The 14746-nt window shown below is 35.5% G+C and overlaps 1 protein-coding gene across 2 annotated transcripts in view; it reads right to left on the bottom strand.

Annotated features, from left to right (window-relative positions):
* Positions 1–14746, bottom strand: part of Rabgap1l (RAB GTPase activating protein 1 like) — a 648858-nt gene that overhangs the window by 526826 nt on the left and 107286 nt on the right. For both annotated transcript variants that reach the window (XM_055624410.1, XM_055624411.1), the window contains exons 8-10: positions 10152–10218; positions 3539–3641; positions 1030–1196 (exon numbers count right to left, since the gene is read on the bottom strand). In XM_055624410.1, coding sequence (XP_055480385.1) covers positions 1030–1196; positions 3539–3641; positions 10152–10218 — 337 coding nt within the window. The remainder of the gene's footprint in view (positions 1–1029; positions 1197–3538; positions 3642–10151; positions 10219–14746) is intronic.

Genomic DNA, 14746 nt, shown 5'->3' with positions numbered 1-14746 from the left:
GTTTGGTTTGGTTTGGTTTGGTTTGGTTTGGTTTGGTTTGGTTTGGTTTGGTTTGGTTTTTTGAGACAGAATTTGTGTGTATAGCCTTGGCTGTCCTGTACTCACTCTGTAGACCAGGCTGGCCTCAAACTCACAGAGATCCACCTGCCTCTGCCTCCCCAAGTGCTGGGATTACAGGCATGTACCACCATACTAGGCTATTTTCAATTGTAAAATTGTATGTCTTATCTTCTAATGGTGACTAAGGATGTCACAGGCACATATATTTTGTTTACTTAATATGAGAGTAATCTTATTATGCTTTGACTGGTGATCAGTGTGAGAAAGTCAACTAATGTGGATTACTTAATATTGCAAGTAGAGATCACCATTAGATATACTTGGATTTTCTTTTAACTTTATAAGCACAGAATATTTCTGTGTCTGTTTATTTTGTGGAGGTGATGTTGAATTTTGTTGCTCCTTGTTTTGTTTTGTTTTGTTTTGTTTTGTTTTGTTTTGTTTTGTTTTGTTTGGGGGGTAGTATTTCAAGTAATTATAGATAAAAGCAGAAAATACCTTTTACTGATTAATATTTCTATTAAATGTGGCATACTCTACAAGAACATGAGTTCAGGCTTATTTAAACACATAATAACTTATTATCAATATGTACAGTTTTCACACATTCCATTGATTGACTTCAAATACCACTTGATTTTTTAAAAGAAATTTCATTGTTTTTTGTTCTGACAGAAGGAAGTATATTTGCATTAAAAATGAAAGGCAGCTGGGCTGGGGCTATAACACAGCTGGTAGGTAGAGTGCTTGGCTGGCCCTATGTTTGAGCCCAAGCAATGCATAGGCTGTGGTGGTATGCCCCAGCACTTGGGAGGCAGATACAAATGAGGATCATCCAGGAAGGAAGGAGGGAGGGAAGAAAGGAGGGAGGGAGGGAGGGAGGGAGGGAGGAAGGAAGGAAGGAAGGAAGGAAGGAAGGAAGGAAGGAAGGAAGGATAGACTGATTTCGAGAAAACAAAAACATCCTACCTGCTTCAACCTCATGAAGAAAGTCTCTGTAAAAGTTTTTCTGCTGAAATACCAAAATCTTTCATTTGCAGGGTATACACGGACTACTGTCTCCAGGAGAAAGCGGACTGGCTCCACCACTTCTGTGACTACCATATCCACTGCCACAGTCATGTACACCCGCTTATCTGCAATAGAAAATTTCTGGGTTTTATTATTCCTTGATTATTAAAGAAACAAACTCTACTAAGTTATCCATGAATTACAGCTCTAGACAAGCATATTTCCTTCTTTTTATTTATTTTTAAATACTTTCTAAGCACTGACTAAATAAGTAATCAAGTATTCTAGGAATGTTCCTCAGGCACTACTTATTCTATCATAATCAAGTATCTAAACCTCCTGACAGATCTCTTTCTCCATTCTCTGAATCTGATTTTTTTTTTTTCTGAATCCGATCTTTAATGTGAAAAATACTGTGGAGAAATTGGGAAAGGCCCTAGGTTGGATTCCCAGTAACAAATTATATATACATATACATACATACATATATATATATATATATATATATATATATATATATATACACACACACACACACACAGAGATATATTAATGTTGAAAATAACATTTACTTTAAAACTATGAGGTTTCTTACACAATCACTGGAAAAAGATAGGTCTGTGTGGTGAGTGCAAACTAGATTAGAAACTCAGTCCTTTCATGCTAAACCTGTAGAGTACTGCTGTGATTATATAAACATCTCCATGTGAGGTGAACTAAGAACTGTCAATACGTTCACTGTTCGTGATCCATTCTTATTCTTGAAAAAAAACTAATTGAGCTGAGGAGATGGCTCCAGGTGCAAGAGAAATCCCCAACAAGCATAGAAAAAGCCAGGAACAATTTCGAATACCTACAGCCCTGGTACTATGGTGGGGCAGAGACAGGAAGATCACTGGAGCCCCAGGTTCAGTAAGAATCCCTGTCTCAAGGGAATAAAGAGAAAAAGTGATAGCTATCCTGTTCTGGCATCCACATGTGCACTTGCTTTCTTATGTATGTGTGTGCTGTGTTCCTGTGTGTACATGTTTACATGTGGGAAGAGTATGCATATTCATATGTGTGTGTTTACATGTATGTGAGGGTGGAACATGCATTCATGTGTATGTGCGTATTTATATGTGGAAGGAGCATATGTGTTCATGTTTATATGTGGGAAAGTACATGTGTTCATGTCTCTGTTTATATGTGGGAGAGAGAAGATGTATGCTTACGTGTGTGTGTTTATATGTCGAAGAGAGAGTATGTATTCCTCTGTGTGCATGTTTACATGTTGGGGAAGCATGTGTGTTCAATACATGTGTCAATTTTACATGTATAGATAAGTGAGCATATGTGTACATGTGTTTGCATATTTACATGGGGGTATGAGTATATGCAGATGAACATATATATTTGCTTTGACCATGGAGGCCAAGAGATGCTGTTGGAAATCCTTTTTTTTAAAAGGATAGTATCTCAATCAGACCTAGCTCTTCAATACGGGAAGTCTAGCTACTCAGCTTCCTCTGGGGATCTCCTGTCTCCTCCTTCCAATGCTGGAATTAGCCCACCAAATACATACTGGATACCGGGGATCTTAATCACTCTCCTCTTGCTTATTCAGCAAGTAAATGTTTCAACTGCTAAGCTAACATTCCAACTCAAGGCTGAATTTTATATAAACTGTTTTGCTATGTTTTAACCCTCACTTTTAGACAAAATAATATGTAATCAAATTCATGTACTTTATGGAACTAGTAAACATCCACTCTCTTTACAAACAACAGAGAGTAGTTATTGTTTTAGTATTCTTTACTAGAAAAGCATATTTTCCTATTAGTAATCCTCGATGCTTCCTGTCTTTAGCCAAAAGTCAAATGTGGGCATAAACTAAATAACTAAAACCTAAAAATAAAAAACAACTAAATAACTAAAAAACTAAACAAATAAAATTAAAGATGAAACAAATTGGTGTATTATATTTTGAACAAACATGTTTAATTGAATGAAAATAAAGCATTTTCAATAAAACTATAAATCAAGTAAAACTTTAAATTTAGTTTAAGGGAAGATCAACGATCTAAAATCTAGACTTGAGTAAATAATTAAAATGTAATTAATCTACAATTCTTAATTAAAAAGATAAACAAAGATACACAAATTTCCAAAAGTTGTTTGCTTACACATTTCATCTTCCTCCACCGCTCTTAACCAAATAAAACCAACTTTATAGCCTTATATAAAACACAAAGTCAAATGCCTTCCTCAAAATAATAAAATTAGTCAACATGGCTTTTAAGGGATTTCTTTCAACTAATGAAGGTTTTCCTCACAAAAGCATGAAAAAGAATTTCATAAATATTCACCAACATTCAAAATAAAAATATCTTCAATTTAACCATCAGTACAGTCTAAATATGTAATAAAACAAGATTGTTCATTCACAATAAAAAATCTGAATAAAAAATAATTTAAGAAAAATCACCTTTTGGGGTTTCTTCATTAAGTGCCAAAAATATTGGTGCGTTGGGGTTCCACATGCCCGTGATGACATAAGCTCTGCCATCATAACTCTTTCCCATGGATTCCTATAAAAGTTCAAACAAGAATGATAGCAGGTACAGGAAAATTATCACACCTTAAAATTATATCCTTAATCATTTTAATTTATTAAAACGTGTACCTACACTCAGACATAGTCTTACATCTTACTGTAAATTTTCTCATTCCTTTGAGTATTGCTATATCCCAGCCATCTTCAAACACAAGTTCAAAATAGACATGTACTTCTTACATGAAAAGAGCTGTACCTATCCATACCAAATCACAAAAGCAAAGTTTTAAAGTTATGTTAAATGTGATCTTTTGCTTGCTGTCAAAATATCAATATATAAAAGACCACAATGTAAAATTACCTGCACTAGGTTCAATTCCTAGCATCAAAAAAAGGAAAAAAAATAAAACATACACACACACTCATACATGCACACACACACACAATTACCTACACAAAGAATGAATTAATAGCCAATCACAAAAGTAAAAAGTGGTAATTTTTCTTAGTGTGCTACTATTAAATAGTCTTAAAATGTTAATTCGCTTCCTGGCTATAATACCTTCAAACTTAATACTTTAGTACCTTCACCTCAATAATAATAAATCACTATGAGGAGATGGTTTATAATCAACAAATATATCTCTATCTCTCTTTCATCTTCCAGCATGCTTATTTCCCCCCCCAACACTCTTCTCTCTTCACACCTCTTTCCTTCCTTCTGCCTTCCCTCCAACTTTTCTCCTTATCATCTCCATTTTAATGTTTTTACTTAGCCAGCTATTTACTAAAACTAGCAACCCCTACAGTGAAAGCAAAATACACAAGTTGCGCATATTCATTTCAGAGAAAGCAAGACAAAATGGCACCTGTGGAAGAACACCACAGAGAAACATGTGCAAATGCAAAAGAATGATATCTACAGAACTTTTAGTCTTTGTATTTCCTCATTTTATAAACAGTGGGGGGAAAAAAAACCCAACCAGACCAAAACAAATAAAACTTCCTTTTCATTATTAAACTTTTTTCCATTCCTCATAGACATTTCTCTGAATTCCTGTAAAACTGTGCCAGTCCCTTGATTATTACATCTTTCTAGTATAGTACTATCAATTTGAAAGTCAAATTGTATGGCATATGGCCAAGAATCCTGCGTTCCAGAGATGAAAGTCACTGAAGGCCATCTGTAAAGGAAACCTACTAAGTAATTCCACCCTAAATATACCTATAAGCTCATTCTTCCTCTCCTTTATATATTACACAGGCATGCACAGACAGACACACACACACACATACACAAGCACATATGCACACATTTCTCTAGCCCTCCACTACCCCTATTAACTAGTCCCCATTCAGAACAGGCAGGAGCTTCTTACCCAAAAGATGTAATTTCTGTATGCCTGACTGTTTGCTGTGCTTGAGTACAGGAAGATGAACTAGAGTAATCAGGATCTTTCAACTAACAAATACAGGAAATCAGGCAGTTAGCCGTGGAAGCTTAACAATTTCAGCAAGAACTGAAGTTGTGATAAGCCACATATAAAGTAGCAAAAAACAATTAAGTTAAAATATAAAGAACAGCATTCAAGAATACTAGAAAACTATTAGAGAGAAAAGAGATAAATGAAGAAAATAAACACTAAAAACCACTTGAAAGCAAGGTATACATGTGCACAACTACAACCCCAGTACTAAGGAAAGGATACCAAGTTGCAGACAAGCTTAAGGCTATACAGCAAGGTGTTCTCAAAACAACAACAAAAACTTTTAAAATCATGTATCATCCAGACAAAAAAAAAAAAAAGGCAGATGACAGAAGGGAAGGAAAAGGAGAGAAGTAAAATACAATACAATACAATACAATAAAAAAATTAAGATCCACAAGACAAGGGGAGGAGCAAATAAAAGCTAAAGTAGCAGTTTATCACACACATATACAGATGAACTCCTTCAGGAAACTTTCCCTCTATGTTTTCCAAATACATACACAGTCCATGCATACACATTCCAAATGTACTACATTACAATATAGAATGTGGCTTTTTAATCTAGCATCAGCATATGGTTCATTATAAAGATCCACATAACTCTGAAGCATCTCTAAGGCTATAATTGAACATTGTGTTCCAGCTCCATGGAAATATACATTTATTAAGTTTTCTGGTTTTCATGGTATTTTGCTGCTAGACTTTTCCTGTGTTGTCAATAAATATGGTCAGAATCACTTGTTTCTTTTCTACCCTACAACTTCCCTGACCAAAAAAAAACAAAAAAGTTCCTTATTAGCAGAGTATTTTTTAACTTTTATTAATTACACTTTATTCATTTTGTATCCCCCCATAAGCCCCTCCCTCCTCCCCTCCCGGCCCCACCCTTCCCTCCCTTTCTGCATGCATGCCCCTCCCCAAGTCCACTGATAGGGGAGGTCCTCCTCTCCTTCTTTCTGATCTTAGTCTATCAGTTCTCATCAGAAGTGGCTGCATTGTCAGGGGTTCTAGGTTATCTCCACGGATAGTCCTTGGTTGGAGTATGAGTCTCTGGGATGTTCCCTGTGTTCAAATTATCTTGTTCTGTTTGCTCTCCTTGTGGAGTTCCTGTCCTCTCTAGCTCTTACTATTTCCCACTTCTTACATAAAATTCCATTCACTCTGCCCGTCAGTTGGCCATCAGGCTCAGCATCTGCTTTGACACTCTGCACGGCAGAGGCTTTCAGAGGCCCTCTGTGGCAGAATATTGAGTCTCTGTTACTTGTCATCTTCATTCCCCCAACAAAACTAAAGCTTTGTTGTGTGTGATCTTATTTATGTGTGCTAGTATACACATATATAAATGAAACTGTGTTTATGATCTAAACAGAGAAACTAAGGTGAGAAACACCCACCCCGAATGTGTGAGACAGTATTATATGCTCTGGGGGTCAGGACTGGAAAAGAGAGCAGGGAGAGTGCCAGCATATTCTTTACTTTGCCTTCTGATTTTCCCATATGTGAGGAATCCCACCTGAATGTCATTTCCTCCCTAAATTCTTCCTACTAGGCTGCCCTCACGATAACAGACTGCACCCTCTTAAACTAGGAATCAGAATTGCTTTTCAATCCGTCACAGCAAGGAGAAAAATAACAGATACAATGGCATTTGTGATTTTGCCTTTAGTGAAGATCGTAACCCATAGTAATAGGTTTAATTATTAAAAAGTCTCAATTCACGTCATTAGAAAATACACATAGGGAAGAAAAGTCATTACTTAAAAATTGTTCATGGGAAGAGGGACTGCCTCTGCCATAATCTGATTGGCCTGCTCTTTGATCACCTCCCCCTGAGGGAGGAGCAGCCTTACCAGGCCACAAGAGATGACAATGCAGCCACTCCTGAGGTGATCTGATAGACTAAGATCAGAAGGAAAAAGAAGAGGACCTCCCCTATCAGTGGACTTGGGGAGGGGCATGCATGAGGAAGGGGGAGGGAGGGTAGGATCGGAAGGGGAGGAGGGAGGGGCTTATGGGGGAATACAAAATTAATAAAGTGTAATTAATAGTAAAAAAATGTTATTTTATATATTACATATTAATTTTTAGATATTGTATGGGTGTAATCTTTGTGTATGAGGGTGGTTTTAGTCAACATAAAGATTGGGATTGCAATATGTTCAAGAAAATGAATATAAATAAAATATGTATCAAATAAAAAAAACACCATTGGGAATATTTTGCTGAGTAGGTCATTGTTTATAGTGTGTTGGTTCAACAGCTGGGTAGGACTATGAATTACTTTTCTTCTCTGGCATCTTGCGTAATTAGACTTACGGCCCATGTAATGAAAGAGAATTCATGTCTGGTACCCATGGGTGGAGAGGTCATAAATCCTAAAAGAAAATTTGCTGCTATCATTTTTCTAAATCAATAAAGCTTAACTGTTTTCTAAATAGTTATTGTTGTACCTACAGATAAGTGTATCTCTCCGTCCTCATAAAGAAGCTTCTTTGGGCAGCATGTGGAAGCTACTGCAAAGATCCATAACTGGCCAAAATGCAGAGAATAAATGGCCATGGGGTGCCCACCCCTAAATGGACTATCTATAACACCTAGACCTAAGGCTCAGAGAACATAAGGAGAAATGGAAAGGAACAATTCTAAGAGTCAGAGTACCACCAGGCATGACAAATATGCTACACCCATGAAAATGCAACACTATGGCTGCCTAAAAGAGAAGTGCATGATGGCCATGCCACTGGACATGTCATTGGAAATGAAGGAAATTTCACAACATCTTACCCTTAGCTGAAGAACAATAGGCTGTCAATGGTTGATATGAAGGAGAAAAATCACTACTTTCCAGAAATGAACCTCCTGATACATTACCCAATATCAAAAGTGATAATCCCTAAACATATGTACATATCAGCAACAATAAATATAACACTAAACAACCCAGGAGACTGTGAGTGTGTGTGTGTGAGTGTGTGTGTGTGTGTGTGTGTGTGTGTGTGTGTGTGTGTATTATATAACAATAACAATTACAGAAGAGATCATGAATCCAAGAAAAAGTGGAAGAGGGGTAGAAATTACATAAATGGAGTGTACTCATATATGAAATTCTAAACATAATTTTTATCATAAAAGATTGTTTGTTCAGCGTGAATAAAAAGTTTCACAAACTGTTAAATGTAACACACATGCCTTTTCAAAGTCTGTTAACGTAAATGAAGGGGCAGAAAATTGTTTCCAGTTTTCCATCACATTGGGCATGTCATAGGAGCTGTATTTGTTAGTACAGCAAAAGTATTAATATCTTACTCTAAAGAGCAAAAACCAAAACTATCTAGCAAAGTTACAAAGAGTGTAACTTTTGCTTATTACAAAGAATAACCTGTCAATAACCAGAATCCCTTCATCAGTTTCAATATAAGGTATTGAGTTCCTTTATTAAACAAAATCTAGCCAAGGGTCAGTGACCACATATTAAGATATCATGAAGATTAATAATACCAGATAACAGTAAATTACAACTGCTGATAATTAAAATGCAAAGCCTAACACTACTAAGTGTTTGTTGTGCAGTAAGTTCACTTCTCTTTGCAGAAATGTGAACACTGCCAAGGCCTTAGATAGTGATTAGTTAAAGGAAGAGTTAAACTACACAGAAATGACTAAGAAGCCTCACTGATTCACAGCAGTTTTATAACTCTATAACCTGATTTTAGGTTTTATGGGGGAAAATCTCTAACAATGATTCATCTTAATCCTTTAGATTCTGAAAGACCTAACTAGAACTCCATTATCTTAATATTTTTCTAATTCCTAGGTACTCATGGAATTCTCATAGCTCCAAAATACTATGACTTACTTTTGGAAAACCAACATTCATTACTGATGTGTTGAGGAGAAGGCTAAGAGAGAGATGGATCAATAACTAATTTATGCTTCCACATTTGATGTAACCAGCTGTCCTTGCCTGACCTCCTCTTTCTGTCCATGGCACACTATACACTGGAGGAAGCACTTAACCACTTCTGCAATTACACACTTATACAGGGTCTGATTCTATCACGAGGTGAAGTGCCCATAGCCACTAAGAACTCCATTTTGCACAGACCTAAAACTGCAGTGCTTCATACAATGTTGGCATACAACTAGGCGGCCAAAATTTTGAACAAAACATTCCAGTAGTGCTAGAAAATTAGTGATGATATAATTATCATGAAATAATTCAAAGAAAAATTACTCACAGTGTTATTTAAATTACACTTATGAGACACAGTTGAAAAGAAATATATAAAATATAAAAATATAAACTCATGAAGGAATTTTATCCTTACATTGATCTATTTCTGTAACACTCTAAATCACAGAGTGAATGCTCATTAACGGCAACAACTGAAGGCATTTTAAGAGTTAAGATGCCTTGTTCCCTTCACAACAAACACCACCCATGAGTGTGGGTCATTAATCTTCCTCCCCTCCCCCTGAGACAAGAGTTCTTTCTGTAGCCTCTGGCTACCCTGGAACTCACTCTGTACACCAGGCTGGCTTCAAACTCAAGAGATCTGCCTACCTCTGCCTCCCATGCGCAGGGATTAAAGGTGTGCGCCACCACCACCTGACTCATTACTCTTTTAATGGCATTTCTTAAAGAAATCTAGTCAGTATCCACTGCTAAGTACAAACAAGGAAAATGCTTCCAAAAAACAAGCATCATCACAGCACTACAGCTGACAGTGCATTAACTAAATAAAAGGTGCTATGTGCACACTGCAGATGTTTGTTTGATGCTTTAGTCTGAAGGAAAAGACTAAGAACACAAACAGATGAAGGAGATAGGCACCATCACTACAGCTTCCTTTCACATGCTTTCACCCTACAGAACACTGTTTACATGGCAACTTTCCTAATATTTCCTCAAGAAGTAATTTTAAGTTTGAGTTTCCAAATTTAATTACTGTCATCACAAAATTAAACAACTCTGACAATATGACAAAATTTTAAAATAAAATATAAAATAACTGTCTTCTGTACTTGATTAGGATGCTTAAGGTTGTCATTACCATATCCAGTAAATGCATGTCACTGTTCTTCACGTTTCGACCTGGGCTTAATAACATTCCAAAACATCTGAAAATATTGGGGGAAAAGAAAAGGAAAAATAAGGTATCAAGAAAAATACAGAAGCCCAGTGAGATAAAACCCTTTTCATAAAAACTATACAATCTGAGTTTTGTACTCACAAATAGGTTTGTTTTTCTAGAACACAATAAGAACCCAAGATACATGCAAAATTATATACAAATCATAAAAATAAGTTGTCAAAATTTTCAGGCCTTTATTTTACATATAAAAGCAACCAAGATCAGAAAATAGCCCTAAAAGAGATAATAAATTATTAATTTGCTAGTAAGATATAAATAGGAAAATAAAAGATCTTATTTGCCTTAAAGTTATTCCAAAACTATAGATAATAATTAATTATCCCAGGTAAGTTCTTTTAAGAGTATTTTTAAAATAAGGAAAAGACACTGTGCTCTCTCTGTATCCAGCTACACTAAAAAACTAACTTTTTAGTGCCCTGGTCCTTACCAGTCATGTCCACCACATAGCATGTTTGTATTATTATGTACTCAGTTACATAAGCTTCATTACGAACTGTTCTATCACACTGACAATATTATCCAATACAGAATTAATAATTATTACCTAATGTCCATGCTTCCTGGTGCTCATGTAGCTTCAAAAACCCTGCCAATGCTACTTTATTTGGAAAAAGTTTTCATAAGTTCTAAAATTCAGCTTTTTTTTAATTCCTAGGCTATTATTAGCTCCACTTTATGGGTAAGCAAAGCCATGCCCAGATCAGTTAAGCAATGCACTCAACTTTATATCTAGTAAAAGTAGGTTTTGCAACTCAATAAGCACTGTGACCTCTCCAGAGTGTCACTCTGCCAACGCACTCTCACACTTAACTGAGTGCTTGAACCATAATAACCCTAAAATACAAAAGCACACCATGCACTTTTATATAGGAAGTAAACTAAATCACACATAACAAATATAACTAAATCAAACATATACTTTTAAAATTTAGGGGGGAAAAATGCCAGGAGTTGGATACGTAGCTCTGCTCTGCTCTCTCCAGCATCTCCTCATGTATTCCTGGCATATATAAGGTTCTGGGTTAGATCCATAACATATAAAAAAAACAAAGTGTTGATTTTTTTATACTGGCAGCTGCCAGTCAATACTTAATCTGCCCCTTCCTTTTATACAAAGGCTTGCTTTTGTAGCAGCACTTTTCAACATAGCTATGACTCCAGTAAGTAGTCATTATTCTCTGGGTGAGGACTGAGAATGCCTTGCTCAAGGCTTCCTTTTGGTGTCCAACAAAGACCATGCCTACAGCCAACAATAAAACTTATAAGCGCAGATAACAATTCTCCAAACATATCCTTGGAAAAAAGTAAAAAAAAAAAAATTGTCCTAATATTCAAATTTTAAAATTATATTATTTCCTTTAACTTTAATGATATGACTTGCTGTATTAGTTCTTCTACTGTTGCCTTATCTCTTGCTAGTAATACTTAATAATGTAATTGTTGTTCATATGTTCATGTTTGTGTCCTGAAGTTAATCGGAGTGGGTTTGTTTGGCTCATGCTCTCCCGCCTGCTCTACTCTCTCCAGTATCTCCATTGGTTCTTTAAGAACAAGTTCCTGAATTTTAAGTTTTTCTAAGTAATAAACATAAACCATAATTTTTTTAACCTTTAGTCTTATGTATTTTCTTTTTTTTTTTCTTTACTGATAAACATTAAAGAATACTTTAATTGATAAAGGGATATCCTGCGCTCAAGGGCATAATAGTAGTGACTATTAACTGTACATTTTCTCTTCTACTTTTTTTTAAATTTTTTATTAATTACACTTTATTCATTTTGTATCCCCCCATAAGCCCCTCCTCCTCCCCTTCCAATCCCACCCTCCCTCCCCTTTCTGCATGCATGCCACTCCCCAAGTCCACTGATAGGGGAGGTTCTCCTCTCCTTTCTGATCTTAGTTTTTTTTAAAAAAAAAAAAAAATCTATCTCTGAAGTCTCCTGTCTAAATCAATGGCAATAGTTTAATATATCCTTTCTTCTTATGATTGTTTTGGAAAATATAAATTACCATACTTCTCAATCACTTGGAATTCATGGTAAAACTAAAATTTTGACATTATCTTAGCATAATAATCCTATATTACGGTTAGCAACAACAAGAGCCTTGAAAGTTCAGATTTCCCTTAAAAATTAATACTCATCATCTTAGTTCGGTGATCTTTGATGCACTCCTCTTCTCCTGGCTTATAAATAAAAGATATTGCCACCAGCCAGCAGTAGGACATTTGAGAAAGCACCTAACTAAAGCCCTCGGGCCTCTGCTTTTTCTTCTAGAAAATGAGACATACAACATAGAACTTCAGTTCCTCTAACAACAAAATCACACTTCTTTTTTTTTTACTAGTCATTCCCAAAATTATACTTCATTAAAATACATACAACTTCTTATGGACACTACTAAAAATAGCTATTAGGAGTATGTCAGGAATTAAGATAGGTATTATTAGAAACACAACACCTAATGTGAACATTAAATGGTTCTCTAGGGATTTCAGAGCATTTAATTGAGTCCAAGAGCAAAGCAGGAAAGAAAACTGCTGTCCCACCTGTATTCTCAATGAGTGCACAGTCCAACAGGAGAGAAAAGTAAGCAAAAAGGCAACCACTATCAAATATAGTAAGATCTATGATGCCAGTAAATACAAATTGGTTGACTGATTGGTTGGTTTTAAAGATTTATTTTTATTATCAAGTTGTGTGTGTGAGCGCATGTGCATGCACGCGTGTGCGCATGTTACAGAAGCTGTGTGCTCATGGTGGTAGATTCCCTTGAGCTTGAGTTATAGATGGTTGTGAGCCACCTGATATGGGTATTGAGAACAAAACTCAGGACTTCTGAAAGAGAAGTATGCTTTTAACTGCCAGGCAGCTTGTTTGTTTGTTTGTTTGTTTGCAGGGTCTCGTATTCCAGGCTGACTTACAACTGTAATGCAGCCAAGATGCCCTCCAACCAACAAGTGCTGAGATCACAGATCTGTGCCACCACACCCAGTTTATATTGGTGCTGGAGATAGAAATCAGGAATTCATGCACATGCCAGGCAAACATTCTACAATGGAAACACATTCACAGCCACTACAAATTGCTAATAAAGCAAAGAGCAGACACACATATTACTTAAAATAATACAAAAAGATACACCAAAAAATGTATATCAAACCTCCTGAGAATGAAATGATGTTAAAACATTAACAATAATTTCAATCATTATAGTAGCTGCTGTTTATTGGCAAATATATTATAATACTGTATTTATACTTCCAAACTGACCTCATATACCTAAATAATAAAAATAATTTTCAGGAAGAAGTGATTTGTCCAAAGTCACACAACTGTGACCCTGTAACCCCGAGTTACAGGATTAGGAGTTAATCTTATGTCTACCACTACAAAACTCTATGGTGTTTTATTCATAGTCTGCCCCCTGTTGGGAAATCATTAGAAAAGACTATAAATTCCCTTTTATAGGTCCCAGAAAATAGGAGTGTTTTGCAACTATCTTTGGTTTCATACAACCTCAGATTGTGGTTTTTATGAAAAGTTTAGTGGCAGTCTTATTATCCTTAAAAATTACGAGTGAATTATAGATTTATTGTAGATATGCTTTCCCTCTCTGTCATACTGCTATGTTGTCTATTCCCTTCTCCTTTCTTTTATTCCAGGTGCCTACTGTGCATCATACTGTGTATGAGTTACCCTCAAACTCATAATCCATTGGCCCAATCTTGAACCCTCTCAAGGCACAAACATTAAAGCCTCATTTTTTACATTTCCAAATACAAATGTCACCTGTAACACCTGTGCTCGTTATTTTAATGTAAGGTTAAAGTGAAAAAGATTTACGGTGAAAGTGAACTGTAAAGCATAACAGTTGCAAATTATTACCTTTAAAACTACCATTAAGAAAAAATATCTACCCTCCATAATACTTAGAATTTTTACTAAAAATAGGACTTTCATCAGCTTTACCTTCATTGTTAAACAAACACCAAACTTCACCATTTCTAGTATTGCCTTAGAATTAATTACAGGGATTATGGAAAATTAAATCTTACATTAATATCATGCAATAGGAAACTTCATAAGGAAGTGGGTGTTCATGCAAATAGCTGAAGCATATTACTCACTTCTGTCAGTTCTGCAAATGACATAAACCCTCTCAAAATCTAACCTTGTACACAGCAATCTAGGACCAACCTTACACAGAGGCCTTAAAAAAACAGTGATTCAAAGTCCAGAGTGCTGACCATTACACCAAAATAAATAAATAAATAAAATTGCGATTCAGGCATGATAACTAATTTTCTTCTACATAGACCTATTTTTGTATTTATACTTTAAATATACTTAAGTAAATTAATATAAAATAATCTTTGTACAACATAATTAGCTTCATAGAAGTGCAATTCCATTTAAAACAACTGAACCAAGCTATACTAAACTTTCAACAGTCACCATAAAACAACTGCCCATATTATAATGGAATTAGGC

Source organism: Psammomys obesus, unplaced genomic scaffold (genome assembly GCF_907164565.1).
Source record: "Psammomys obesus unplaced genomic scaffold, mPsaObe1.curated_primary_1811, whole genome shotgun sequence".
In the NCBI taxonomy this organism is placed as follows: Eukaryota; Metazoa; Chordata; class Mammalia; order Rodentia; family Muridae; genus Psammomys; species Psammomys obesus.
This window is presented reverse-complemented; position numbering and strand designations above follow the sequence as displayed.